This window comes from Malus sylvestris, chromosome 10, assembly GCF_916048215.2.
Source record: "Malus sylvestris chromosome 10, drMalSylv7.2, whole genome shotgun sequence".
In the NCBI taxonomy this organism is placed as follows: Eukaryota; Viridiplantae; Streptophyta; class Magnoliopsida; order Rosales; family Rosaceae; genus Malus; species Malus sylvestris.
Window position 1 is genome coordinate 27,546,465 of NC_062269.1, and position 27,414 is coordinate 27,573,878.

General features: G+C 37.1%; 3 protein-coding genes across 3 annotated transcripts in view; 2 read left to right on the forward strand and 1 right to left on the reverse strand.

The window, feature by feature from the left end:
• LOC126587607 (small ubiquitin-related modifier 1-like) overlaps positions 1-23,187 on the forward strand; it is a 49,237-nt gene extending 26,050 nt beyond the window's left edge. The window contains exons 2-4 of the mRNA XM_050252690.1: positions 22,317-22,434; positions 22,745-22,894; positions 22,986-23,187. Of these exons, the coding sequence (XP_050108647.1) occupies positions 22,336-22,434; positions 22,745-22,894; positions 22,986-23,042 (306 nt within the window). The 5' untranslated portion in view covers positions 22,317-22,335 and the 3' untranslated portion in view covers positions 23,043-23,187. The remainder of the gene's footprint in view (positions 1-22,316; positions 22,435-22,744; positions 22,895-22,985) is intronic.
• LOC126584390 (uncharacterized) lies at positions 10,359-13,868 on the forward strand. Its single transcript, XM_050248792.1, has 5 exons — positions 10,359-11,290; positions 11,539-11,651; positions 11,953-12,903; positions 13,099-13,674; positions 13,738-13,868. The coding sequence occupies exons 1-5, from the start codon at positions 10,359-10,361 to the stop codon at positions 13,866-13,868; spliced, it is 2,703 nt and encodes a 900-aa protein (XP_050104749.1).
• A 67-nt stretch (positions 23,188-23,254) lies between the features above and the next one.
• LOC126587603 (ER lumen protein-retaining receptor-like) lies at positions 23,255-26,259 on the reverse strand. The gene is made up of 6 exons (XM_050252687.1): positions 25,973-26,259; positions 25,240-25,505; positions 24,977-25,092; positions 24,605-24,678; positions 23,714-23,777; positions 23,255-23,632 (listed from the first exon to the last, which is right to left on the reverse strand). The coding sequence occupies exons 1-6, from the start codon at positions 26,061-26,063 to the stop codon at positions 23,596-23,598; spliced, it is 648 nt and encodes a 215-aa protein (XP_050108644.1). The 5' UTR covers positions 26,064-26,259; the 3' UTR covers positions 23,255-23,595.
• Between the last annotated feature and the right edge of the window lie 1,155 nt (positions 26,260-27,414).

Sequence of the window (27,414 nt, forward strand, 5' to 3'; positions counted from 1 at the left end):
CGAAAATGAGATGTGTGGGGGAATGAGCAAAGGAAGCTTTCGAACAACTAAAAACAAGCTCATTGCTATTAACCATTCCCAAGCAAGGGGAGCCGTTATACATGTACCTAGCCGTAAGCGAAGGGGCCATAAATGTTGCGTTATTCATAGAGGAAGGCTCGGTCCAACAACCCATATTTTACGTGAGCAAAAGTTTAATCGATGCAGATAAGAGTTATTCGCCCACTGAGAAGGTGGTGCTGGCCTTAGTAACTGCAAAGAAGAAGCTCCGTCAATAATTCGAGGCACACACCATTGTGGTGTTAACTAATCAACCTGGGGGCAACGATTGGTCGACCAAAGAGTACAGGAAGTAAATGATGGAGTTGCGGAGAGAGGTGATTTGAGTAAGAGTGTCAGTAACTTCTTTAGAGCTCTATACCTTCCTCGTCACAAACCTCTTTAGCCAACATTTTCAGTCTTTAGAGATTATTTGTTCGGGAACATCCGATAAAGCTACGAAAGAAGCTCATGGTAAGTAATGTTCGCATATTTATGGAAAAACTAATAACAAAGGTAAATTCATATACCAGGTTTAGGACTAAAAGTAGAAGGGATAGATAGTTGAGATCTCTAGCTCTCGAGAGGTCCAATGACAATAATTTCTTGTGATATCTAGGTTTAAAATTAAAGAAGCTAGTTGCACCCTTAATGGTAGTCAAGTCGAAGAGATAGAGGAAATCTCTAAAACCTAAGGATACACCTAGCTTCAGACCCAATACCAGAAAGGTCGACATAATCAAGTACGAGTTTGGGTTCAGTTTCATAGGGTGAGTATTTGTGAAGAATAAGATGAGATGAATCATGGGGTGAAGTGGGAAATTAATGACCCCTAGGTGGTCCGAAGACAAAACGATAAACCCGGTTAGGATACCGTAGCCCGAATACATGTCGGCCCAAGCAGGAAGTGGGCTGAGGTGAACGTCATTTGGAACACGACCTTGGTCATAAGCCTTGACGATTTCAAAGTGTGGTGGAGTATCACCATATTTAGACGAAGGTGTACATCTCGACATAAGAAGCGGGGTGGGAAACTTGCCGATCAAAATTGATTCGAGAAGATAAAAAGAGGAATTAGTACCCGTAAATGTAAACGGAATGTGTGGAGTATTCCCACAAGAGGGGTTTGAGATAAAAAGTTACCTGTAAGCCAAGAGGCCACTTGAGAAATCACAGGCTTGGTGGAGAAATTGAGCAGATGAGGTGAAGAAAAGCGGGATGGAGAAGAAGAATGCAATAGGATTCCCTAAAAACCTAGAAGTCTGTACTCGCCTTAGCAAAATCCAAACAAAAATCATACTTGAAGAAGAAGAATGCAATAACAGTTCCTCTTCGAGTACTCAGTCAAGTAAACATTCCACACAAGATTTAGTCTGAGGTCTTTTAGACAAGATAAGAATCCAGAAATGGTATTCTAAAATCAAAATAATAATTGAAGATTTTCACTTAGAAACAATTGTTTTGATTGATTCAAGTGCAGACTTGAATTGTATTCAAGAAGGGTTAATACCTACTAAGTATTTTCATAAGTCAATAGAAATACTTAGTGTTGCAAACCAGTCACCAATGCAATTAAATTATGAAATACCTAAAGCACATGTGCATCAAAACAATATTTGTTTTAAAACTCCATTTGTTTTAATAAAAAATATTTCTGATCCAATCATTTTAGGTCTCCCTTTTTTGGCACTCATATATCCTTTTAAGGTTCATCACAATAGGATTACCACCAGAGTCTTAGGACAAAAGGTCACGTTTAAGTTCTGCTTGGAAACAGATCTCAAAAAATTAAGACATCTTCAGAAAAATAATATTTCAAAAACTATTAGTATTATCACTAATAAGACACAACACATTAATTTCTTAAAAGAAGAAATTAATCACAAAAGAATTGAAGAACATCTAACAAATAAGTCTTTGTTAGAAACTATTAATAATTTTCAAAAGAAACTTATTAATGAAGTTTGTTTTGATATTCCCAATGTCTTTTGGCACCGTAAACAACACATTGTTAAACTTCCTTACATAAAGGAATTTAATGAATAAAAAATTCCTACTAAGGCCAGACCTATTCAAATGAGTCAAGAAGTTACGGAATTCTGCAAAACAGAGACCCAAGAACTTCTTAATAAATGTATCATTAGGAAAAGTAAGTCACCATGGTCATGCCCTGCATTTTATGTTCAAAAGAATGCAGAATTAGAAAGAGAAACTCCCAGATTAGTTATTAACTATAAACCTTTGAATGAAGTTTTGGAATGGATTCGGTATCCAATCCCCAACAAAAGAGATTTGATAAAGAGACTTTCTCAAGTAGTTATTTTTTCAAAATTTGATATGAAATCAGGCTTTTGGCAAATTCAAATTCATGAAAATGATAAATACGAAACAACTTTTGTAACTCCTTTTGGACATTATGAATGGAATGTAATGCCTTTCGGCTTAAAGAATGCACCAAGTAAATTTCAAAATATTATGAATGAGATTTTTAATCTATATAGCCATTTTTCAATTGTTTATATTGATGATGTGCTCATTTATTCAAAGTCAATAGACGAACACTGGAAACACTTACATTTGTTTGTTAGAATTATTAAGTCCAATGGATTAGTTGTTTCTGGTTCTAAGATCAAAATGTTTCAGAGTAATATTAGATTTTTAGGATACAACATCCACCAGTCTACAATTCAACCTATAGATCGAGTCATTCAATTTGCTGATAATTCCCAGATCAGATTACTTACAAAACCCAGTTGCAAAGATTCCTTGATCGTTAAACTATGTTTCAGAATTCTATCCTCATCTTCTTCAACAGTGTAAACCATTGTTTGATTGTCTCAAAGATAATCCTCCATCATGGTCTCCCATTCATACATCCATTGTCAAGCAAATTAAAACTCATGTTAAGACATTGCCCTGTCTTGGCATTCCAACTCCCAACTCTTTTAAGATAGTTGAAACTGATGCATCTGACATTGGTTATGGAGATATCCTCAAGCAAAAGACTTCTTCTGAATCTCCTGAATAGATTGTTCGTTTCCATTCAGGAATTTGGAATCCTGCACAAACTAATTATAGTACTATTAAGAAAGAGATATTATCTATTGTATTATGCATTAGTAAATTTCAAGATAATTTATTAAATCAAAATTTTTTTGTTAGAGTCGATTGCAAATCTGCAAAACATGTTTTACAAAAAGATGTTTCAAAACATTGCATCCAAACAGATTTTTGCACAATGGCAAGCCATATTAAGCATTTTTTATTTTGAAATTGAATACATTAAAAGCAGTCATAATTGCATCCCATATTTTTTAACAAGAGAATTTCTGCAAGGGAAGAATGTCAGGAAACAGCAATAGCCAGATAAGGCTTCCAGCCACTCTTCCACCCCCACCACCAGTAAAACAGGAATCTATTCCCGATTCCTTATCATCGGCCCTAGCCATTACCAACAGATTTATTCCTTTAGGATCAACTGTAGGTCAATTTCGACCAAATTACCAAATGGCCTTAGCCCGTCCATATGACCCTTACTCATCAATGCCGTCACCCTCAACCTCCAGAACACCCAGCTTTGCTAAAACATCTCCATATGTCAAGAAAAATCCAATGGAATTCCTTTTCAGCATACCAAGTCATATTAACAAAAAACAATCCCCAGAAAAAATAGTCAAAACCATCTTACCCCTAAATTTTCTTAACTCGACATTTGTTGGCGTAATGACCAAATTTGCCACATTTGTAGCATTTGCCTTTCTGGCTTTGGTCTTTGGTTTGAAATTTCTTAGTAAATTTCTTTTTCCATTTAGAATATTTAGGTTTTTCATAAAATTAATTTCTTTCAAAATTCTTATTTTTGTATTTATTATATTTGGGATTTCTTTTGGAGTATTTGGTTAGATACCTATTGTAGGTATCTGACCTTTTCTTCTTATTAGAATGAGCAATATGAGGTAATCCATATTGTTCACAGAACGTTCCTAATTCATATTTAGCGATGGATTTGTCTTTATTAACTTGTTTTGAAATTTTCATATCTATACACATTTTCAAGCCTTCCTTCTGGATAATATTAATTATATTTCCATAAGTAAGGGTATGATATGGTATGATACTATCTTCATTTACTAAAACATTTATGATTTTATGTGCAAAGAGATATGGTAATTCATTTATAATTTTTTTTCTTTCCAAAACGGTTGATTACTGTTTTCTCTAAGCATGACTCTAGACATGAACACATCTTTGTACCATCTAAAGTCGCTTAGAGTTGGACATCTCAAATTGCTGAGTTGATCATGGATCTTAGAGGTGACATTACTATGTGTTCCTATGAAGTGTTCTATGATTGTGAAAAGTAATGTGTTGACTGCGTCAGGGACGCCTTGTCCAATGTGTTCATCAAAAATAGGTATTCCCTCTTCGTCTCTTTTAATAGTGTTTATTATTTCATTTCTGGACTGTTCAGTGAGATGTTTCTCCCACCAGGAATGAAACATTCCTGTAAATCCAGTGACCAAAAGGTCGACAACTTGTGGTTGACTAAAATTATGATTGTTAGTATAACTATTAGCAACCATAGAGATATGTTGGAGTTTGTTGAGAAGTTCTTGTTCTGATAAACCATCTATATTCCATTCATAGAGTTTATCAGAAGAGACAAAAAATTGATTTTGAATATTTCGTTCTTCAAATTGAAGATCAGGAGGTGTTGGTCTGGGATACCAATTCTTGGTAAGAGGTGTTAGATTGACTTGTTTGTTTGTAACTCTTTTGAGTTCTAAATTTTGAAAAGCTTGTTCAAACTTTCGAATGGAATCTGAATCACTTTGACTCAGCTGATGATGAAGATATTTCTGATTGAATTTCAGTAGGATGTTTTAAAACATGAACTGTTTTTTTCCTTTTTTAATTCAAGTAACAACTGATCAATTTTTTTACTTGTTGAAGTTGAGGTTGTTTTCAAGGCTACTGCCTTTGAAGAAGATTCTGGGAAATTAACTAGGGGTTTTTCCCTGACTATGGGTTTTGGTTGAGAGAGTTTCTCAATTTTAGTTTCAATTATATCTAATTGTTTTCTAATTGTATGGAGACTTTGATTAGTGAAATTATTTTGTTCAATAACTGGTTTAATTCCTAAATCTTTCTTAGGGGATTTGAAAGGAGTTGCTGGAATTTGGGTATTACCCTTTATAATTAGGATTGTTTCTTGGGGAGGATGGCTAGAGGAGACAATAGTTTTGTCTTCTTTAAGCCAATTTTCTTTGGTTATTACCTCTAATTTCTTTTCAGACTCATGGTATTTTTCAACATAATCGAAGAAAAATACTTCAAATCTGTGCGTTTCCATAAATTCATTCCATTTTTTATAAATTTCTAATTTTTCTTCTTGAGTGTATTTGTTTCGGAAAATATTCCTTCGTGGAATGTTTTCTTCGGCTTCAATAACAGCATTGAGCCTTTTGTTGTTCTTTTTAAATGGTTTGTTTAAAACTAAAAGCTGATGATTAATCTGACCTGCTTCAAAGTCAGATTCTGTAAGAGAAGTTTGTTCTCCTTGATCTTTGGTTTGGTAAATCGGATGTGTGACCTGAGAGGTTGTTTGTACTGATTTTAACTTGATATTAATCAAATCATTGATTAATTCTTGTTGTGTGACATATAAACTAGTGTCTACTGCTTTTAGTTTCCTATTGGCTAATGAATTGATTAGCTCTTGATCTTGACCCATCCTATCGGTTGGTATGGATCCAGAAAAAGAATTTCTACTATGAGCAAATGATTTATGTGAGTGGACAAACTCACAAGATCTTCTAGCTGGATGATCAAAATTAATTTTGACAGTCCCATCAAAGTATTGTTCTTTGTCTAAATTAACTAGACTGTTATGGATAGCTACTGGCTTGCTTTCATTTATCAAACACCAATCTAAAGGTAGACTAATATCTGACCACCTAATGGTTATGGGTACTTTAATGTTTGCATTTTCTTTATTGGTTTGAATTAAGAGTGTATGATCTCTAGGACTTTTAGTTAAAGTCTGGAAATTCATATTTGTGCTAGTGACTTTGTAATAGACTCGATAAATTAATGTCAAAGGCTGTGTTCCTTCAAGGACTTGATATCTTGAAGTTTTGATGTTTAATGTGAGTGCTTTTAGCATGTGGCGATCTGAAAGACTTATGGTAAGATCTGGGAAACAATCAAAATGGATAGGTCCATTGTATAAACTTGACTCGATCATTCCAAGGATACTACCACTAAAGTTAGTGAATCTAGCATCTCGGAAACACAACAAAATAGAGGTATTAAGGCCTCTACGTGTTAATGGTTTTACGGCTATCTGAACTAAGCCAATGTGAATGTAGTTATGACCGTCTTTCCTATGGGATTTAATTTGTTCAGATGAAAATAATTGACAAGTCTCATGTTCTTTACTAAGACCATAAGCTTTTTCAACTATCTTGACATGGTGTTCACTTCTAAATGAGGCTACTGACCATTTCTTTTTATAAATATTTTTACTTGAAACCTTGGGGATATTCCAATCTCCAAAGTCAACACTATCATTAGTTTGTGATCACTCATATATTTCATGCATTTATACCATCCATTTCTAAAGTCTTTGTGATGTTTTTGTGTTAAAATTGTGGCATTTTACCTTACCTTGTGTTAATGTGCAGTTAATTTTGTTTTAGGATCAATGTCAAGCAAAATGGAGAAAATGAAATAAAAAAAAAACAAATAAAAGCACTAGAAGGTGGAGCACTAGAAGGTGGAAGCTGACAAAGGAATAAACAAAGGAAGACAGAGAGGAGTGGAAGGAAAAGAAAAGAAAAAAATATAAGAAAAGGATGAGGAGTGGGAGAGCACGGACAAGCAATATAATTGAAATGAAGGAAGTGGAGTGCGCAGGAAGAAAAAGAATAAAAGAATAAGAAGCAGTGGAGGGCGAACTAAAAAAAATAATAGAAAAGAAATTAAGTGGGGGGAGCACACGGCAAAAAGAAAGAAAAATCGGAAATAATACCAGAGAGAGAGCAAACGGGTGAGGCAGGGCGCAGAGAGAGAGGAGAGACTGACAAGAAAACAGAAAAGAAATAGAAGACAGCAGAAAAGGAAAAGAATAAAAGAAGAAAACGGCACAGAAGCAGAACAAGCACGGCACAGAAGCATAAACAAGCAGAGCACAGAAGCAGAGACGCAGCAGAGCACAGAAGCAGAAGCACAGAAAACTGTGCGGAGAAAGAAAAAAAGAAGAGGGAGGCGCAGATAGAGAAGAGCGACTGACAGAGAGCAAAGCTTCACTCTATTTTCTTGGTTTTATCTTCTCAAACCCATGTTTTACTTTTGGTTTAATTTGAGAATAATGTGTAACTAATTTTTAGTAGTTAGGGGCTGTTTTGAAGCCCCGAATATGATTGTAAGTTTGTTGTGATATTTTGTTTGAATGACTTTTATGAAAGGATGAAAATTGTTTCACTACTTATGTCATTGATAAATTCTTTATGTGTTTCTATGGATGCATACATAGTGAGTATATCTAGGATTTTAATGCTATGAATATATGTTTACCTGCCCCTGTTGAATGAGGACCTACATATGTTCTAGAGTAGCACTTGTTAATTGTGGTTAACATGTGAACCGATTTCTAGGATAAGTAAGACAACGCCAGTACTTACGATGCCTTGTGATGACTCAAACTCTTTTTATTCTTAATGATTTCTACTTGTTAAATCTATGAACACACCATTCTAGATTGCATGCTAGGGACTAAGTTAAGTTGAAAACGCCATTCTCTTAACATACTACGTAAGAAAGAGTAATAGGTTGAGTTCTAACAGTGAGCCAACTTGAGCATCTTCATCCGGAAATAAAAGGGATTTGAATGAAACATAACATACTTGCATGATTATTTGGTGGTGGATAGCATGTCCCCTAACTCGTTTTCTTAACTTGTGAATTAAAATCTATTGGTATTATTTAAAACTTGTTGAGGTCCTGTTTTGTCCGATTTAATTTAAATAGCTAATCAACTTCACAAATCCCAAAAATTTGTGTGAGCATAGCTTGGTGTGTCTAGTTTATGTGTATAAAATTTCGTTGCATTTGGATAAGTGTAAGTTAGTCTAATAATTATTGTTCGGTGGCTGGTCAGTGGAGACAGCCACCTCGTTTTTGTGACATTTTAAGTATTTGGATAAAACAATCTTCTGCGGGAAAGACCCTTATTTTCATATGCTACAATCGACAAATTTTAGTGTTAATAAGGAAAATTAATAGGATTATTGTGGGCTACTTTGTGGTGCGTTATAATTACTACCAAATTTTGGCGCCGTGTTGCCGGGGATTGTTATTTCTAAATTACTTATTTTTCTATTGTTTTCTTTTCTTGTCCAATTAGTGTTTTTGTTTTTATTTCAGGTACTCTTTGTAGTACATGCATACTCGAAAGTCTAAGAGCATTGATCTAGCTTCATACGATCCAGAGATTGAACGAACACTTCGAAAGCTTCAGAGAAAAATCAAGCAAAAGTGTGCATCGGTGTCTTTACCACCATCTTCTCCACCACATTTAAGTTCAGAAGAGGAGGAGGAACCACAAGAAGGCATGGCTGATAACCGTACATTGAGGGAGTTGGCAATGCCAAATACGGATCAACAAGCATTGTGCATCACATATCCAAATGCAGAAGGAGGATTTGAGCTTAAGTCCGGTATGATTCACTACTTGCCTAAGTTCCATGGCTTCTCAACAGAGGATGCCAACAAGCATCTCATGGAGTTTCACGTGGTATGCTCATGAATGAGACCAAAAAATGTAGATGAGGAGCAAGTCAAGTTGAAGGCATTCCCATTTACATTAGAAGCTAAGGCAAAGGAGTGGCTTTACAATTTACCTTCGGGATCAATGAACACATGGCACTAGGTGAAGCAAGCATTCTTGGAGCAATATTTTCCGGCCACAAAAGCTGCAAGCATAAAGAAAGACATATGTGCAATCCGACAACAACATGGAGAGCCCTTTGGAGATTACTATGAGCGGTTCACACATTTGGTTGCATCTTGTCCTAACCATCAGATTTCAGAGCATTTACTAATACAATACTTTTATGAGGGATTGTATAGTACTGATCGTGTAATGCTTGATGCAGCAAGTGGAGGAGCATTCATGGACAAGACGCCTACTAATGCTAAGGCATTGCTAAAGAACATTGCTGGCAACACATGACAATTTGGAGGGAGAGATGAGCTACCTTTTAAAAAAGTTAACGAGGTAAGTGCTAATTCTAGTATTGAATTACAATTAGCTAACTTGACTAATCTTGTGCAACAGGTTATTGTGGCTCCAAAACAGGTGTGAGGTGTATGTTCAATAATGGGACATGCCACAGACATGTGCCCTTCGTTGATGGATCAAGGTGGTCTTGAGCAAGCTAATGCATTAGGAGGATTTCAAGGGCAACAAAGGCAAAAGTATGATCCATATTCCAACAACTATAATGCAGGATGGCGCGATCATCCACACTTAAAGTGGAACAATCAAGATAACGGACAACAATCTGTTCCCAACAACTATAACCGTCCGCCTGGCTTCTTTCAAGCAAGACCGCAGGCACCATTTCAGCCTCAACAACAACAAGCTCCAAGTAAGTCTCTTGAGGATTTAATTGCTTCTTTAGCTAACTCTACTCAATCTCATCAACAGAAAACAGACAAAGCAATTGAAAACCTTGAGCGCCAAATGAGTCAGTTAGCAAGTTTGATGGGGCAACAACACCAACCAGGAAGGTTGCCTAGCCAAACCGTGGTGAATCCAAATGCGGAGTAGATGAATGTTGTGACTTTAAGGAGTGGAAAAGAAGTTTTTGAGCAAGATGAGGCTTCAACAGAAACTGAAAAGTCTCATAAAGATACATAATTGAACAAAAAAGATTCTGATAAGGTAAGTAAAGAAGTTCAAAATTCATTTAACTCATGTGTCCCTATTCCTTTTCCTCGTAGGTTTATGAAGTCTAAGAAAGAGCAAACTGATAAGGAAATCTTGGATACTTTCCGGAAAGTCCAAGTGAACTTACCTCTTTTAGATGCCATAAAACAAGTGCCCAAGTATGCAAAGTTCCTTAAAGAGCTTTGTACGAACAAGAGGAGATTCAATGATCAAGAAACTGTGGCATTAAGCGAGGAAGTATCAGCTGTTTTAGAGAAAGCTGCCACCGAAGTTAAAAGATGCCGGTAGCTTTACCATTCCATGTGTAATTGGAGGCAAAGAGTTTGGGAGAGCATTGTGTGATTTGGGGGCATCCATCAATCTGATGCCATATTCAGTGTATGAGTCATTGAACCTTGGAGACTTGAAGGAAACAAAGGTAGTAATCCAGTTGGCAGATCGTTCAAATAGATATCCCAAAGGCCTATTGGAGGATGTACTTATGCAAGTGAATGAGCTCATTTTTCCCGCTAACTTTTTTGTTCTTGAGATGGAACATGATCCTATGCCTACTGCACTTCCTCTTATATTGGGAAGACCATTCCTTAGAACAGCACGGACGAAGATTGATGTCTACGATGGTACCTTAACCATGGAAATTGATGGGGAAAGCGTCAAGTTCAGAATCTTCAATGCTATGAGGTATCCTAGTGAATTAGAATCTTGTTTGTCTATTGATGTGTTTGACTATTTTGTGCAGGATTGTTTTAATGAAGGTGTGGGACAAGATAATTTAGAGAAGGCATTAGTGCATAGCATTACACATGGAAATTTTAATTATTCAGAGCACATTGAAGAAGAATTAATCCAAACAGTGGCCTCTCTTGAGTCTCTTTCACCAATTCGTGGTAAATGTTCTTCCTATTTTATTTCTCTTCCTACTTCTAACGAAAAAACTCTTCCTTCTGTGATTCAGGCACCCAAATTGGAGCTTAAACCAATTCCTGAACATTTGAAGTATGCATTTTTGGGAGAGGATGAAACATTACCGGTCATCATATCGTCACAACTTTCAACAGAAGAGGGGGAAAAACTGATCTGGGTACTGAAGGATCACAAAACTGCCATAGCTTGGAGCATTGCAGATATCAAAGGTATAAATCCAGCTACATGCATGCATAGGATTCTGTTGGAGGAAGGTGCAAAACCAACAAGGGAAGCTCAACGCCGTTTAAACCCACTCATGATGGAAGTCGTAAAAAAAGAGGTTATCAAACTTCTTGATGTTGGCATCATATATCCTATTTCAGATAGCAAGTGGGTAAGCCCTATTCAAGTAGTCCCTAAATGATCTGGAGTCACAGTTGTTAAGAATGAAGCTAATGAGCTAATGCCTACACATGTGCAAAATAGTTGGAGAGTCTGTACAGACTATCGAAAGATAAATAGCACCACACGCAAGGATCACTTTCCACTCCCATTCATTGATCAAATGTTAGAAAGGCTAACTGGTCATTCTCATTATTGTTTTCTTGATGGCTATTCTGGGTATAATCAAATTGCAGTTGCTCCGGAGGATCAAGAAAAGATGACTTTCACATGTCCATTTGGCACATTTGCATACCGGAGGATGCCGTTTGGACTGTGCAACGCCCCTGCCACATTTCAGAGGTGTATGGTAAGTATCTTTTCTGATATGATTGAGAAAATAATTGAAGTGTTCATGGATGATTTTTTAGTTTATGGTGATTCTTTTGATACATGTCTACATAATCTGTCCCTAGTTTTAAAACGTTGTCAAGAAACTAATTTAGTGTTAAATTGGGAAAAATGTCATTTCATGGTTTCGCATGGATTAGTTCTAGGGCATATCATATCTGAAAAGGGAATTGAAGTTGATAAATCTAAAGTAGAACTTGTTAGTTCTTTACCCATCCCTACTACTGTCAGGGAGGTTCGTTCTTTTCTTGGACATGCAGGTTTCTACCGTAGGTTTACGAAGGACTTCTCAATGATTTCTAGACCCTTGTGTCGTTTACTTCAAAAGGATGTAACATTTGATGTGAATGAAGAGTGTGTGGTAGCATTCAATAAGCTTAAGGAGTTGTTATCCACGGCTCCTGTAATCATGCCACCAGATTGGAGTTTACCTTTTGAGTTAATGTGCGATGCTTCAGACTATGTTGTTGGTGCAGTTCTAGGGCAGCGTGTCAACAAATTGCCACATGTCATCTATTATGCATCTCGAACACTCAATGATGCACAGTTGAATTATTCAACAACAGAGAATGAGCTTCTAGCTGTTGTATTTGCTTTAGAAAAATTTAGATCTTATCTGATTGGGACTAAAGTTATTGTGTTTTCTGACCATGCAGCTTTGAAGTATCTACTCACAAAAAATGATGCAAAACCACGACTCATTCGATGGATACTTCTGCTTCAAGAGTTTGACTTGGAGATCAAGGATAAGAAAGGGAGTGAGAATGTTGTAGCAGATCATCTTAGCCGACTTGTGAATTCAAACACAGAGGAAGATCTCATCCCTTTACGTGAAAGTTTTCCAGATGAGCAACTGTTTTCATTAAAGATTACTGACCCTTGGTATGCAGATATTATCAATTATAAGGTCATCAAAAAGATTCCGGATGATTTTACACGTGCTCAAAAAGATAAGCTTGTCAAAACCGCCAAATACTATGAGTGGGATGATCCTTATTTGTGGAAATATTGCACTGATCAATTGATTAGAAGGTGTGTCCCTGAATCTGAGTTTAAATCTATTCTAACGTTTTGTCATTCTTATGCATGTGGTGGCCATTTTGGAGCAAAGAGGACAGCCCTGAAGGTGTTAGAGAGTGGTTTTTATTGGCCTAGTTTGTTTAAGGATGCGTACGAGTTTTGTGCAACATGTGATCGTTGTCAACGAACAGGTAACTTGGGCCCAAGAAATCAAATGCCACAAACCCCTATTTTGGTTGTTGAGATCTTTGATGTGTGGGGCATTGATTTCATGGGACCTTTTCCATCTTCAAATGGTTTTCTTTACATTTTATTGGCTGTGGATTATGTTTCTAAATGGGTGGAAGCAAAAACCACAAAAACTAATGATTCAAAAGTTGTTTCAGATTTTATTAAGAGTAACATCTTTGCAAGATTTGGAATACCTAGAGCAATCATTAGCGATGGAGTGAGTCATTTTTGCAATCGAACATTTGAAGCGTTGCTTAGGAAGTACAATGTCACACATAAGGTGTCTACACCTTATCATCCGCAAACTAGCGGTCAAGCAGAAGTATCAAATCGTGAGGTGAAGCAAATTTTGGAGAAAACTGTGAGTCCTAGTAGGAAGGATTGGAGCATGCGCTTGAACGATGCATTGTGGGCTTATAGGACTACCTATAAGACTCCTATTGGAATGTCCCCATTTCGGTTAATTTATGGGAAACCATGCCGTCTTCCAGTGAAGTTAGAGCACAAAGCTTATTGGGCGATCAAAGCCTACAACATGGACATGAGTGTTGCCAGAAAGCAAAGGAAGCTTCAATTAAATGAGTTAAACGAAATCCGGAATGATGCATACGAGTCTAGTAGAATATACAAGAAGAAATCAAAGGCATTTCATGACAAGATGATCTTAAGGAAGAGCTTTGTCATTGGACAGAAAGTTCTTCTATTTAATTCTCGCCTTCGGTTATTTCCAGGTAAGCTTCGTTCTCGATGGGTTGGTCCATTTGTTATAACAAATATTTTTCCTCATGGTGCAGTGGAAATCCAAAGTGCAAAGACCGGATACGTGTTCAAAGTGAATGGGCATAGACTCAAGCCATATTACGAGTCTTTTGCGGAGCATGATGTGGAGGTTGTACCTCTCCAAGAACCAGTTCCCTTTGGATAATTACTCTTGGTACCGTCTGGCTGCGGACGTAAAAGCAAGCGCTTATTGGGAGGCAACCCAATATTTCTATTCATTGCCTTTTTCTATCATTTTCAATTTTCTTGCGTGCTAAACTGAATTATTTCTTTTCTTTGTATTTGGGTTATGTCCACCCTTGGAGTTGATTGCAGAATTATAGTTTGGGGGTCATCATTTGATTTTACTGCAAATTGGGGAAGTTTTTAGTCCAAATGCCGGATCACTTCAAGTATCACCTTCCATTCGAAGTTCACTTCCATGCCATGGAACCTAGGGGAGTGTGATTGGAGGCATCGTCCGACTGCAAGACGTTAAAGAAAGCGCTTCTTGGGAGGCAACCCAAGCTTTCTATCTTTCATCTTTATTTTGAATAATTTTAAATGTTCTTGTTCTGTTTTTCCCTTGTTTTCTGGTTTTTGTGTTTAAGTCCTACTTTTGTTCCTTTATGCAGGTAATGATTTTGCAATCTCTACCACAACTTCTTGCAAGGTATTTTTACATTCATAAAAACGAAAGGAACATTAAGCATATAAATACAAGAGGGAGCCTTCACAAAGGCTGCTTAAGAGAAGTCTCAGTAGTCGGCGGAGCTTCAGCAGTCGGCGGAGCCCCAGAAGGAGGAGGCATCAGAGGTTGATCATTTGGAGCTTCACTACGCGGTACAGCCCCAGAAGACGAAGGCAAATGCTGTTGGAACAAACCCACAAACCGCTGATGATCAAGTAAAATCTGACCATCAGATTCCTGCATCTGGTCAATCTTCCTCTTCATGTTTGTAGCATAATTATGTGCGAGCATGTGCAATTGTTTATTTTCATGCTTAAGCCCTTTAATCTCCTACTTGAGACTCATCACTTCAGCCGCCAATGATTCAACTTGACGGGTTCGGGCAAATAGGCGTTGGGCCATATTGGACCCGGAACCTGTACACTGCACACTAAGAGCCAGAGATTCCTTAACAGCCAACTCATCAGACCGTTTGGCGAGTAGTCTGTTATCTTTGGGAGTGACAAGGTTCCTGGCCACCACCGCAGCTGTCATATCATTCTTCATCACCGAATCCCCAACGATAAGGGGACCAGTAAGGGATATGAAGGATGGGCGCCATATGTTGTCTGGAGAAGGCGGAGCTGCCTCTTCACCAAGGTTCAAGTCAAAACGACGGTCGGAAGGGCCAGACATTTTTCAGAGGTGTTAAAGAAAGAAGAGGTCGGACAAGTCAAGATCGTAGAAATGCAAAGAGGGAGTTTTTACAGGCAGAAATTCAAGTGTGCTTTGAACGTCCTGCATACCTCTATAAAAAGCAGCACGCGATGGGATTTCAGAGAACAAAGAGGCGAGCTCAGAAATCGAAGAGGCCAACTAAAAAAATCAAAGAGGCGCTAGCTTTCTCAAAAGCTGAGCTTGCTCAGAAACCATGGTAAATCTTCTTTTCCAGATTTGTCCGCACTCGTCACATGCACCCTCTGCACTCAACGGAGCTCAGATTTCGAAGAGGCAAGCTCAGAAATCGGAGAGGAATCTGCCTTTTCCAGACGTGTCAACATCTGTCACATGCAGAGTCTGCTTTGCGGAAATTACGGGCAATCTGTCGACGATTTCTGGTAAAGTAGAAAGCACGTGAAGTTTACTGTTCAATCATCCAACGGTTGCCGACAAGGGTGAAAGAACAGTACCGGTTATTATTTCCTATAAATGTCGACCTTCACCCTCCATGGCAAGGAAGACATACATAACCTTCCATCATCTCCGAGAATGCCTTTCCAACAAACCCTCTCGAGTCACTCAGTGTTCCTTATTCCTTGGGGTACCTCTGCAAACAACCCATCCAAAGCAAAAGTATTTCATATCATGAAGGTTGAAAGCAAGAGTATCTCATATCATGCTTTCTCCCTGTCCTTCTCCTTGTCTTTGTTTTACGACAAGGAGAAAGAAAGCAATCAGCCAGCACTTGGTATTAATCTTCCGATCTGGAGCCAACTGCCTGGAACCCATTCCTGATTGCTTACATAGCCTTGCTCTCGAGTACTCATCTTCATCATCTTATGCTTCCTCTTCGTCTACCACATCTGCCTGGGGAACAGATAAGGGAAGTGAAAATGATACCTCGAAGCATGTGGAGACAATTTGCCAATTCATCCTCAGCTAGGGACTAGGAGAAAGAAAGCAAGAGGTGGGCACTTGGAAAGATTGAAGAAAGAAACAGACCAACACCTCTACCTCGTGCCTGCCTGCCGTGCAGAAGAAACAAGCAGAGAAGAATGCAGACTGCACAATCAAATCAACCCAGCAGAAGGAGTCTGATTTGAAACCAAGGAACTCTGATATTCCTCGCTCAGGATTCCAAACCAGTTCGAGATTCGCCTACACAAATTGGTGTGTTCTTTCCTTTTCTTTATGTGTCTTTATTTCATTTTATATTTCTTTCCTTCCATTTTTATGTCTTATTGTTCAAAAATTCCTTTCATTATCATTGGGGACAATGCTATAATTAAGTTTGGGGGTGGAAATATATTTCGTTAGTTTATTTCTCTATTAAAAAATGTAAATGAAAAAATTAAAAAAAAAATGAAATTTTTGCATTTTTATTATTGTTTGTAGCTACTTCTCAATTCAATGATGAGATTTGATCTTAATTTCCTTCTTACTTTCAAGAAGTCTAAGTTCTTTTCATTGTCTTTGTGTTAACGGTGATTTCCAGAAGTCAACTTGAAAAATAAATGTGCCTAGTCTTGTCAATGTGAAACTTGAGCATGATTTAGCGTTTTATATGTGAATCATGTGAAATTATGTAAACCTTGTGAGTTTTTGAGCCTTTACATGATTGAATCATTATGCATCAATCTCATTCTTTCTTGTGCGTATGATCTCACTGTACATGTATCTCTAGAACTTGCTTTATGCTGCTCGATTCATTAATCAATTCATGTAATAACTTGGAAGTGATATAGGCCATCTTTGGATCGTTTGAGCCTTTCATGCCTACCTTATATGCTATGTTTATCTGTAGTAGCCCATTGAGCCTTTAACTAAGCCATTTCTTTGTTAGCCACATCTCTTTACCTTGCTCCAATATTAGAGTTGAGCCCATACACAAAAATCGATTCCTTATTGTTTTGAGAAAGTATTACATGGGTTGTGCTTTTGGGGGTTTCATTTATGTAGAAAGATGGATGGAGCATGTGTATTACAATGAAATGTGAATTTGATGGGTGATGTGGCTTTTGCAGATTTGTTTCTTTCATTAAAAAAAAAACGAAATATATGAAAATTGGAGAGTGTTGATTTGTTGAAAATGTGTCGGTAGAGTATAAATTTCCTTTTGAAGTTAAATTTGGGGAGTAACTGGTGCTCAAGGTTTTATTATTTTGCTTTCAATTTGAGGTGGTGTGATATTGAGGTGTTGGAAAACTACCAAAGTATACTTTCTCAAAAATTTTTATTTCCATATCCTTTCTTTCATTAGCCTATCACCTTTAGCCCCATTACAACCGTAATAAAGTCCTATTGATCCAAGGTATTACTTAAATATTGATAAGCGAGTTAGGTGGACAAGCAAGCATATGACGGCATGTACAATGAGATCACTTGAGTGAAACACATTAACCAAAACTTATGAGTGAATGAGCGTATGTCTTGTGAGAAACTCACATGTTTGCATATGATGATTTAAAGGAGCTTGGAATTGCATTGACATGGCTAGCTCACACATGGCTTTTCAACGTTTTGTTTGAAGGAAATTTGGTTAACTATTGGATGATGTTTTGAGCTCTTGCTTAGTTTTTGGTTGTTTGTTTCATGGTTAGCACTTATCTCTGAAATCGAAATTGAGAAGTTGGCTACTAAGTTGTTGAATCTAGTCTTAGTTGAGTGGTTTTGTTTTGTGTTTTGTTTTGCTAGAGGACTAGCAAAAATGTAAGTTTGGGGGTATTTGATCACTCATATATTTCATGCATTTATACCATCCATTTCTAAAATCTTTGTGATGTTTTTGTGTTAAAATTGTGGCATTTTACCTTACCTTGTGTTAATGTGCAGTTAATTTTGTTTTAGGATCAATGTCAAGCAAAATGGAGAAAATGAAATAAAAAAAAAACAAATAAAAGCACTAGAAGGTGGAGCACTAGAAGGTGGAAGCTGACAAAGGAATAAACAAAGGAAGACAGAGAGGAGTGGAAGGAAAAGAAAAGAAAAAAATATAAGAAAAGGATGAGGAGTGGGAGAGCACGGACAAGCAATATAATTGAAAGGAAGGAAGTGGAGTGCGCAGGAAGAAAAAGAATAAAAGAATAAGAAGCAGTGGAGGGCGGACTAAAAAGAAAATAATAGAAAAGAAATTAAGTGGGGGGAGCACACGGCAAAAAGAAAGAAAAATCGGAAATAATACCAGAGAGAGAGCAGACGGGTGAGGCAGGGCGCAGAGAGAGAGGAGAGACTGACAAGAAAACAGAAAAGAAATAGAAGACAGCAGAAAAGGAAAAGAATAAAAGAAGAAAACGGCACAGAAGCAGAAACAAGCACGGCACAGAAGCAGAAACAAGCAGAGCACAGAAGCAGAGACGCAGCAGAGCACAGAAGCAGAAGCACAGAAAACTGTGCGGAGAAAGAAAAAAAGAAGAGGGAGGCGCAGAGAGAGAAGAGCGACTGACAGAGAGCAAAGCTTCACTCTATTTTCTTGGTTTTATCTTCTCAAACCCATGTTTTACTTTTGGTTTAATTTGAGAATAATGTGTAACTAATTTTTAGTAGTTAGGGGCTGTTTTGAAGCCCCGAATATGATTGTAAGTTTGTTGTGATATTTTGTTTGAATGACTTTTATGAAAGGATGAAAATTATTTCACTACTTATGTCATTGATAAATTCTTTATGTGTTTCTATGGATGCATACATAGTGAGCATATCTAGGATTTTAATGCTATGAATATATGTTTACCTGCCCTTGTTGAATGAGGACCTACATATGTTCTAGAGTAGCACTTGTTAATTGTGGTTAACATGTGAACCGATTTCTAGGATAAGTAAGACAACGCCAGTACTTACGATGCCTTGTGATGACTCAAACTCTTTTTATTCTTAATGATTTCTACTTGTTAAATCTATGAACACACCATTCTAGATTGCATGCTAGGGACTAAGTTAAGTTGAAAACGCCATTCTCTTAACATACTACGTAAGAAAGAGTAATAGGTTGAGTTCTAACAGTGAGCCAACTTGAGCATCTTCATCCAGAAATAAAAGGGATTTGAATGAAACATAACATGCTTGCATGATTATTTGGTGGTGGATAGCATGTCCCCTAACTCGTTTTCTTAACTTGTGAATTAAAATCTATTGGTATTATTTAAAACTTGTTGAGGTCCTGTTTTGTCCGATTTAATTTAAATAGCTAATCAACTCCAAAAATCCCAAAAATATGTGTGAGAATAGCTTGGTGTGTCTAGTTTATGTGTATAAAATTTCGTTGCATTTGGATAAGTGTAAGTTAGTCTAATAATTATTGTTCGGTGGCTGGTCAGTGGAGACAGCCACCTCGTTTTTGTGACATTTTAAGTATTTGGATAAAACAATCTTCTGCGGGGAAAGACCCTTATTTTCATATGCTACAATCGACAAATTTTAGTGTTAATAAGGAAAATTAATAGGATTATTGTGGGCGACTTTGTGGTGCGTTATAATTACTACCAGTTTGAAAATCAAGTTTTTGTTCTTCATTGACAATATCAGGTATAACGCCTAAACTGGACCTAGAGCTAGTGCTGGTCATTGAATTAGATCAAAATAATCTACTCATAAAGTTCACAAATCAAACAAATAAAATACAGAAAACTTATATTGATTCACCTTCCTCGTGCGTTAGCTAAACTCCTTCCCCGCTCATGTGATCCGCCCCCATTTGGTATCAGAGCCAAGTAAGTGGTAATTGCATTAGCATCTTTATATTCTACTAGTTAGGTTCATATTTAAACTCTCAATTTACAGTTTATCTTATATGTCGGTCCTCATAGTCATTTGTTTAAATTCCCTAACCAAACAGTAAGGCATGTTCCAAACAATAAGACCCAGTAGAGGCATGAACGGATCGCATGAGCAGGGAAAAAGTTTAGTTAACGCACGAGGAATGTGAATCAGTATAAGCTTTATGTATTTTGTTTGTTTGATTTGTGAACTTTATGAGTAGATTATTTAGATCTAATTCAATAGCCAGCACTAGCTCTAGATCCAGTTTAGGCGCTATACCTGATATTGTCAATGAAGAACAAAAACTTGATTTTCAAACTGATGATAGTGTTGACTTTGGAGATTGGAATATCCCCAAGGTTTCAAGTAAAAATATTTATAAAAAGAAATGGTCAGTAGCCTCATTTAAAAGTGAACACCATGTCAAGATAGTTGAAAAAGCTTATGCTCTTAGCAAAGAACATGAATATATATATATATATATATATATATATATATATATATAGAAAAGCAAGTACCAGTGTCGGAATGCATGTGTATATATATATATATATATATATATATAGAAAAGCAAGTACCAGTGTCGGAATGCATGTGTATATATATGTATATATAGGGTAAGGCAAGTGTTGGTGTCGGTGTTGATATATATGGATGCGTGTGTGTATAAAAGCAGATGGGTATGCAGACTAGGCATGTTTGGCACGGGAGATGCGTTTTTAGACCTCTGTGCTACAGCTGCTGCTTTCGTCAGTTCGACAAGATGGGATAGTGGTTTATATAATAGATACATATATGTATAGCCTGTTAGACAACCTACTCAGTTAAAGTTCGTCAGGCAACGTACGTAAATCATGTCAGTCCACTTTCGTAACATGTCAATCCTCGTTCGTAAATCCTCGTTCGTAAATCATGTCAGTTCACTTTCGTAACATGTCAGTCCTCGGTTGTAAATCATGTCAGTCCACTTTCGTAACATGTCAGTCCTTGTTCGTAAATCCTCGTTCGTAAATCATGTCAGTCCACGTTCGTAAATCCTTGTTCGTAAATCATGTCAATCCACTTTCGTAACATGTCAGTCCACGTTCGTAAATCCTCGTTCGTAAACCATGTCAATCCGCCTTGTAACATGTCAGTTTTCGTTCGTAAATCCTCACTCGCAAATCATACTCAGTCCTTATCCGTAAATCCTCGTTCGAAAATCATATGAAGTGTCCAGTGGGAAGGTGTCAGCCCTCCTTCGTAAATTTTGTGATGGTGTCTATTGACGCTTGTAAATTATGCGAAGATATGACAGGGCGAAGAAAGCTAGTTGAGCATCTGTAAGTCAAGCGAACAAAACAAAGGCTTCGGTAAATTTACCTTAAGTAAATTTGTTTTTAGAAAAAGCAACTTCCACAAATTTGGCCTTAGCAAGAAGTGCTTAAAGTTTTAGCTTGGCTTAAAGAGTATAGTTTCAAGGCCTCATGAAATCGAAAAACTTAATTTTCCCCTATTTTACATGCGTAAAAAAGGGGAAAAGGGGGCATTGTGGGAGGATAAAATCCGATTTCGACTCATGGGCCAAGACCAAAGATCCAAGGAGAAAGTGTTGTGCAAGATAAAAAGCCCACAAGAAATATACGGATGGAAATGTGCCTAGATAACTACCCCACTATGGAGGAGAAGTGGGAGAGGAAGACGAGTCGTGGTACTTGTTCCCAAAGCATGCAGTCATATGACGAATGATCACTAAGGGAGTGGGAAAGGAGGATTGGTCATGGTACTTGATCCTCAAGCATGCAATCTTATAAATAGGGATAGGAGCCAAAGAACAAAGGAGGGAAGGAAAACCCAAGAGAATCCAGAGAAAAAGGAACTAATCAACTGACTTGAGCGTCAGAGTATCTTTTGCAGGTACCCCGCCTGGGCAAGCTACGGAGGAAGACTATTCTGGGACACCTCAAAGAAGGATTCGGCGAACGTGAGGATTGTGGTCAACAAGTCTGTGGAGGTATTTCTTCTTGTAGGAAATCTCGCTCCAACATTAACTTTTTAGTACATATATCTCATCATTTGTATAGCAACACGAATTGTACCACTCCATGTTCCAATTACACTAAAAAATCTCTCTTTATAAGTGGATAAGATTTACAAAAAATAAGAATTCCCCAAAACTTCTTTTTAATAGAAGTACACATCACCAGAGGGAGGGAAGAGAAAGTAAGAAAATGACTCTTGATTCCACTCCTACCGCAAAAAGTCCTACACATGCGCAATCTCACACGTCAGATTCCCTCTCAATCGTTTTCAGCCGTCGTACATACAACGATCACCCCCCCCCCCCTCTATGTCTCTCTCTGTCTCTCTCTCTGTAGCGTTTATATTACGCTTGGGCAACTCTTCTCCTTTTTAAGTTTGAAGCATCAGAGGGTTGTGTCTCTGTGTCAAAGAGTAATTTCCGTTGTGTGTGTGTGTGTGTGTGTGAGAGAGAGAGAGAGATTGTAGGAAGATGTCAGCAACAGATGGAGGTAGAGGTGGTGGTGGGAGGGAGGAAGAGAAGAAACCCCTGGATCAGCCTGCCCACATTAACCTCAAAGTCAAGGGCCAGGTATACATTTGCATCGATATCTCAAACCAATTACGTTTTGTCACGCGTTTGTAGTTTACTTGGAATATCATTGTAGTCACATCATGTTGTAGACAAGTTCCTTCGACATATTCACATGTTTGTATGTTTCATATTTTCATGATTGTTGCTAGTGAATTTTGAAATTCTGGTTGGTTTCTTTTATTCTTAATATTCCCAATTTGGGTCGTGTTTGTTTACACAGCTATAGATTAATTAAGTACAATCCTTAATAACCATTAACAATCCTAATTTTGACAATAATTTTTCTTATTTTTTGTTAAATTTACAGGATGGTAACGAGGTGTTTTTTAGAATTAAACATACCACCCAACTGAAGAAGCTCATGACTGCATACTGTGATCGGCAGTCAGTGGACATGAACTCGATCGCCTTCTTGTTCGATGGCCGGAGACTCCGGCCTGAGCAGACTCCAGAGGAGGTTAGATATTGAGTTGTTTCTCAGATCTGAACTCAGTATTTGGCTATTTAAATTGAATTTGCAGCTCATTTTTGTTGTTGGTGTTTGTTAGCTTGAGATGGAAGATGGTGATGAGATTGATGCAATGCTGCACCAAACTGGAGGGTGAGCATGAAGGTTGTTGAACCCCTTTTTTTCTTATAATTTTTATATTTAATAGAAAATTATGAAATTTTAAGTTTCTGTATGTTCATGATAATTGTAATGGAGTTCTGATGAGATGAATATTGAAATAAATGTTTTCCTGGGGAAAATTCTTTATCTTGAGAGAGAGAGAGAGAGAGAGAGAGAGAGAGAGAGAGAGAGAGAGAGAGAGAGAGAGAAAGAAACTAACTCATGCGTTATACAAGTCTTCAAAATGTTCACAAATTGGAGTTAAAGATTGAATATCATGACTCAACACATATGACATTTTGACAAGTATAATATAATCATAACTCAAAAAAATGATAATTCTGCGAAGTATACGTTTCCTAAATGCCGAAAACAGTGTTGGTTTGAGAAGCCATGTGTGACTGAGCAAAACAGGGTAAGACGGAAAAAAATACACCGTTTTGACAGTCCCAACAATGAGCATTTACCGAGCAACATATTTGATCCTTTTGCGTAGTATTCTAAGGCAATGAATGGAAAACTAAACACTGAGTAAAGGGCGGCTGAACTCAAGCCGGTAACTGGAGCTTTTTGTTGTTTTTCCAGCTGCAAACCACAATTGTACAAATATATATGAGGGAAGGCTCAGATGAATGCAAATTATTTGTAACATTTACGAATATTTACCTGTGGAAATAGTAGTAGAAGAAATCGGCATACAGCAGTGTTTGAACAAGCCCGGAAATCCATGCTGCAACGGCCAAAGAAGAACGTAAGCATATAGTTTATGGTCGAAAGAAGAAGTCTACTAGGCAAACAAGAAAGGGAAAATGTGCCAGGATACTGAGGATGTGGTGTCTCAAAGATGCTGATGAACTCAACTATGGTTTCAATATGTGGAATGGGAACTCAGATTGTGAAGGCTTATGCTCGAGAGTTGTCAACTATTTCCACATTCAAACATGGAAATTATCGAAATTCACTAATGAACAAAAATTAAGTTTTCTTTGAGAAGAACTAATGAACAAAAATTAAGTTTACAATCTGACGATTCAATATACCATGCAAAAGTAGAAGAAACAAGTAGGAAACAAGTGCTTTCTAATTAAAGAGAATACAGTTGCTAATATAAGTAACATATATGTGCATATTGGTGTAAAGTTGTAAACAGAGACACTACTTATCGAAGCAGTAGGTCCATGAATCCCCCTAATTTAAAATCAATACAATGAGAAAAGGTCTCAAAATACGAGTATAAATATAAAGAATTTGAATGTTATTCATATCACAATAATTCAATACATGAATGTGGATTCACCAGCAACGAAAAATAAAATGATGCCTAGATGAGTGCAAACATCATACAAGAAAACTTATTGTATGTCATAATTTTGCCTGCACTGAGCATATCACCAAGTACAATACCTGTGCATCACAACATCTCTACCTAATACCTCGATCCTTGTAAAATATGGAAACATAAATATGCAAGTGCATGCATACAGGAACACATACACAACAAAGGGCATAGATGCATCCCACAGAGAGAGAGAGAGAGAGAGAGAGAGAGAGTCATACGTATCCAATGGATATAGTGTGGTTCAGTGAAGTAGCGGTAAATCCAGTTGAGAATGTATAAAGCTCGGTATGCACTGCAGAAATAGTTGAGCACGTCAATAGAAACCCCAACCAATATATCATAAAACACCATTAGCATTGATAAAATATTATACGTAACATGTGGCATTAGAAAACAGTTTTGGATGACACCAACGCAGAGGATTTCTGGGCAAAATATCCCAAAAATAAAAGAAAAGGGAATAAACTTGTATAAAGAATCTTTACCTGAGAAATAAATGCCAATTTGCGTGGCTATGTATTAGGCAACTAAAGAAACAAAAAAAATTGATATGGCATGGTGAATCAAAAGTTTGTTTAGAAAATATATACCCAAGAAGTAACACATAATGGCCGGTCAAGTTGTCAATGTTTCTTGTTCTCTGCAACAGCACAAGCTGAGGAAGTATAGCAACGGCTTCTAAATATAATGAAAATGTCCACAAGACCTGATCCACATTATCATATAGCATATAAGAAAATAATGAAAGATGAAGCGGAAAGATGTAAAGACAGTTGAACAGTTTGAATTTGTACTTAGCAGTGAGGGGTACCAAATACGAATAAAAAGAAACTAAAAAACTATGCAAACGAACCTCCATAAAGGTGAATTTCTCATTGATTATTAGGGCAAAGAACACACATGGCAGCAAAAGAAAAACATGGCGGAAGGTGTCTTGGTCTTTATCATAGGACCTACGAACAATCTTGTGCTCCCTAATGTACCAAACAATTGAAAACGAACTCCCCAGGAATATCAACTTCATGACGGTATTATACAGAGATATAAAATCGGTGAAAATGTCCAGGTAGCGAGCAGCAAAAACAATGGCATAGAGTTCTTGAGTCTTCAAAGAAATACCTAAACACAATGAAACACATCAACAAATAATGTAGCTAGTACTAATAACCAAATAAACAACCCGAAAAAAGGGCCATTTCTGAATATCTCAGATCGAGAAAAATGCAACAGCAACCAATCCCATATAACCCAAATACTCAATGCTAATAAAAGTTCAAGTTAAGCCCTCATTCTAAATTCTCAAAAAGCACAACAATCTGGAATTTTTCCACTGTCAGCTGGATTATACAAGTTAGAACACAGAACCCAAATGCTCTTTTAAGCAAAAAAATCAAAACTTCAAAGGCATAAAATACACGATTAACGCAATTTCATACACGATTAACGCAATAAAAACTTCACTTCTCAACTGGGTTCAATTCAAAACAGAATTTAAATGCAGCTAACACGAAATTACATTGCTTGCAAAGCATTTAAATTATACACAAAAATGCAGAGAGGTAAAAAAAAGGGGGAAATGGCGGTACCGGCGCACGATTTGATAGTGTGGATCTTGAGGAGCAAGACGAGGACGCTGGCCAGGTGGGTCATGTCGCCTGCTAATCTGAATATATTCATTTTTGCTGGATCCGAGTGACGCGTTTGTCTTCGGATCTCTCTGGTTTAGCTTGTGAAATGAAATGGGTTTACTGTTTGCTTCTCTGCCAATCGGTGTCGAAAGGCACAGAGAGATACAGCAGCTGCGTTCAATCTTTTCCTCTGGGTTTTTTTGAGCTTCTGGTTTCCAGTGACGAAATCTCAGAGGGTAGATCTGTTTGCACGACTTCCTTCTGCTTCAGTCGTGAATTTGGGCCTCCTATGTCCTAAACGGGCTTTTGCTACAGTCATGGGTCTTATGACTACTTTGGGCCCTTTTTTTCCAAACCCCCCCCTCCACCTCTGACAAAAAAAAATAAAAATAAAAAGTAAGTAAATTAATCAACAAAATGCAATACGTTTTGTTAGCGATAATGATAGGATCATTACAAATCACATATTTCTAGTATGCTCCCATTCTGTATCTATACTAATCAATCAACTTCCTCCAAATAATTCTTATGAAAAAACTAACTTACATCTTTTAACTGTAAATGTATAAATTAATCCAAATTCTAACCGACCCTTATGCCTTTTCGAATATTATACTATTAAAACGATAGAAAGTGTAAACCGAGATCCATGAAAATGGATTTGGATCCTCTCCTGAGCTAATGAAGAGGATCCTCCTGACCAGTCATCATGGGCCGTTGGATAAATCCAACGGCTACAAACAGGGGGATCCCTTTAAAGTTATAATAATTATAGCCGTTAGATAAAAATCCAACGGCCCATGATAACTGGTCAGGAGAATCCTCTCCATTAGCTTAGGAGAGGATCCAAATCCCATGAAAATGTTATCAAATGATGTATTGTCAACAATCAAACCAAACTATTAAAAAGAATTGAAAGAAAAAATAAATAAATGAAGTCCATGAGTTGGACAAAGTGAAAGATTGGACACACAATAAAGACAAAAGTGTGAAAAATTGGGGCACACAATAAGGACAAAAGTGGGAAGCTTCAATACCTTGGCATTTACCATGTTATATAATGAAAGAATAATTGTCTAAACACCCAATTAACACCAAAAAAAAATAGGATGTAGATGTATTTTATGTATTAATATCTAGGTCACCAAATGACATGTCACACATGCAATGTCAATAATTTAATAACATATATGGAAAAGACAGAGAAAAATCATTTATGATCAAACCAACACATAAAATTTATACGCCACGATAATAGTTTGATTCTCTTTATTTCATTTCACAATAAAAGATATTTGAAACTTCATAACGAAATTCAATGGCACTCATGTGCCTTTTTTTATCCCAACACAAACATGGCACATTTTTTCTCCATTTTTGGTCTATCATCCTCCTAACAT

What these genes read in the sequence shown, in the direction of transcription:
- LOC126584390 (XM_050248792.1), top strand. Translation starts at nt 10,359, where the DNA reads ATGCCATATTCAGTGTATGAGTCATTGAACCTTGGAGACTTGAAGGAA. An exon ending in TATCCTATTTCAGATAGCAA is followed by an intron (nt 11,291 to 11,538) that starts GTGGGTAAGCCC and finishes ATCAAATTGCAG; the next exon opens with TTGCTCCGGAGGATCAAGAA. An exon ending in TGATCGTTGTCAACGAACAG is followed by an intron (nt 12,904 to 13,098) that starts GTAACTTGGGCC and finishes AAGTTGTTTCAG; the next exon opens with ATTTTATTAAGAGTAACATC.
- LOC126587603 (XM_050252687.1), bottom strand. Translation starts at nt 26,063, where the DNA reads ATGAATATATTCAGATTAGCAGGCGACATGACCCACCTGGCCAGCGTC. An exon ending in AGAAATTCACCTTTATGGAG is followed by an intron (nt 25,093 to 25,239) that starts GTTCGTTTGCAT and finishes AATGTGGATCAG; the next exon opens with GTCTTGTGGACATTTTCATT. An exon ending in TTCTACTACTATTTCCACAG is followed by an intron (nt 23,633 to 23,713) that starts GTAAATATTCGT and finishes TGTGGTTTGCAG; the next exon opens with CTGGAAAAACAACAAAAAGC.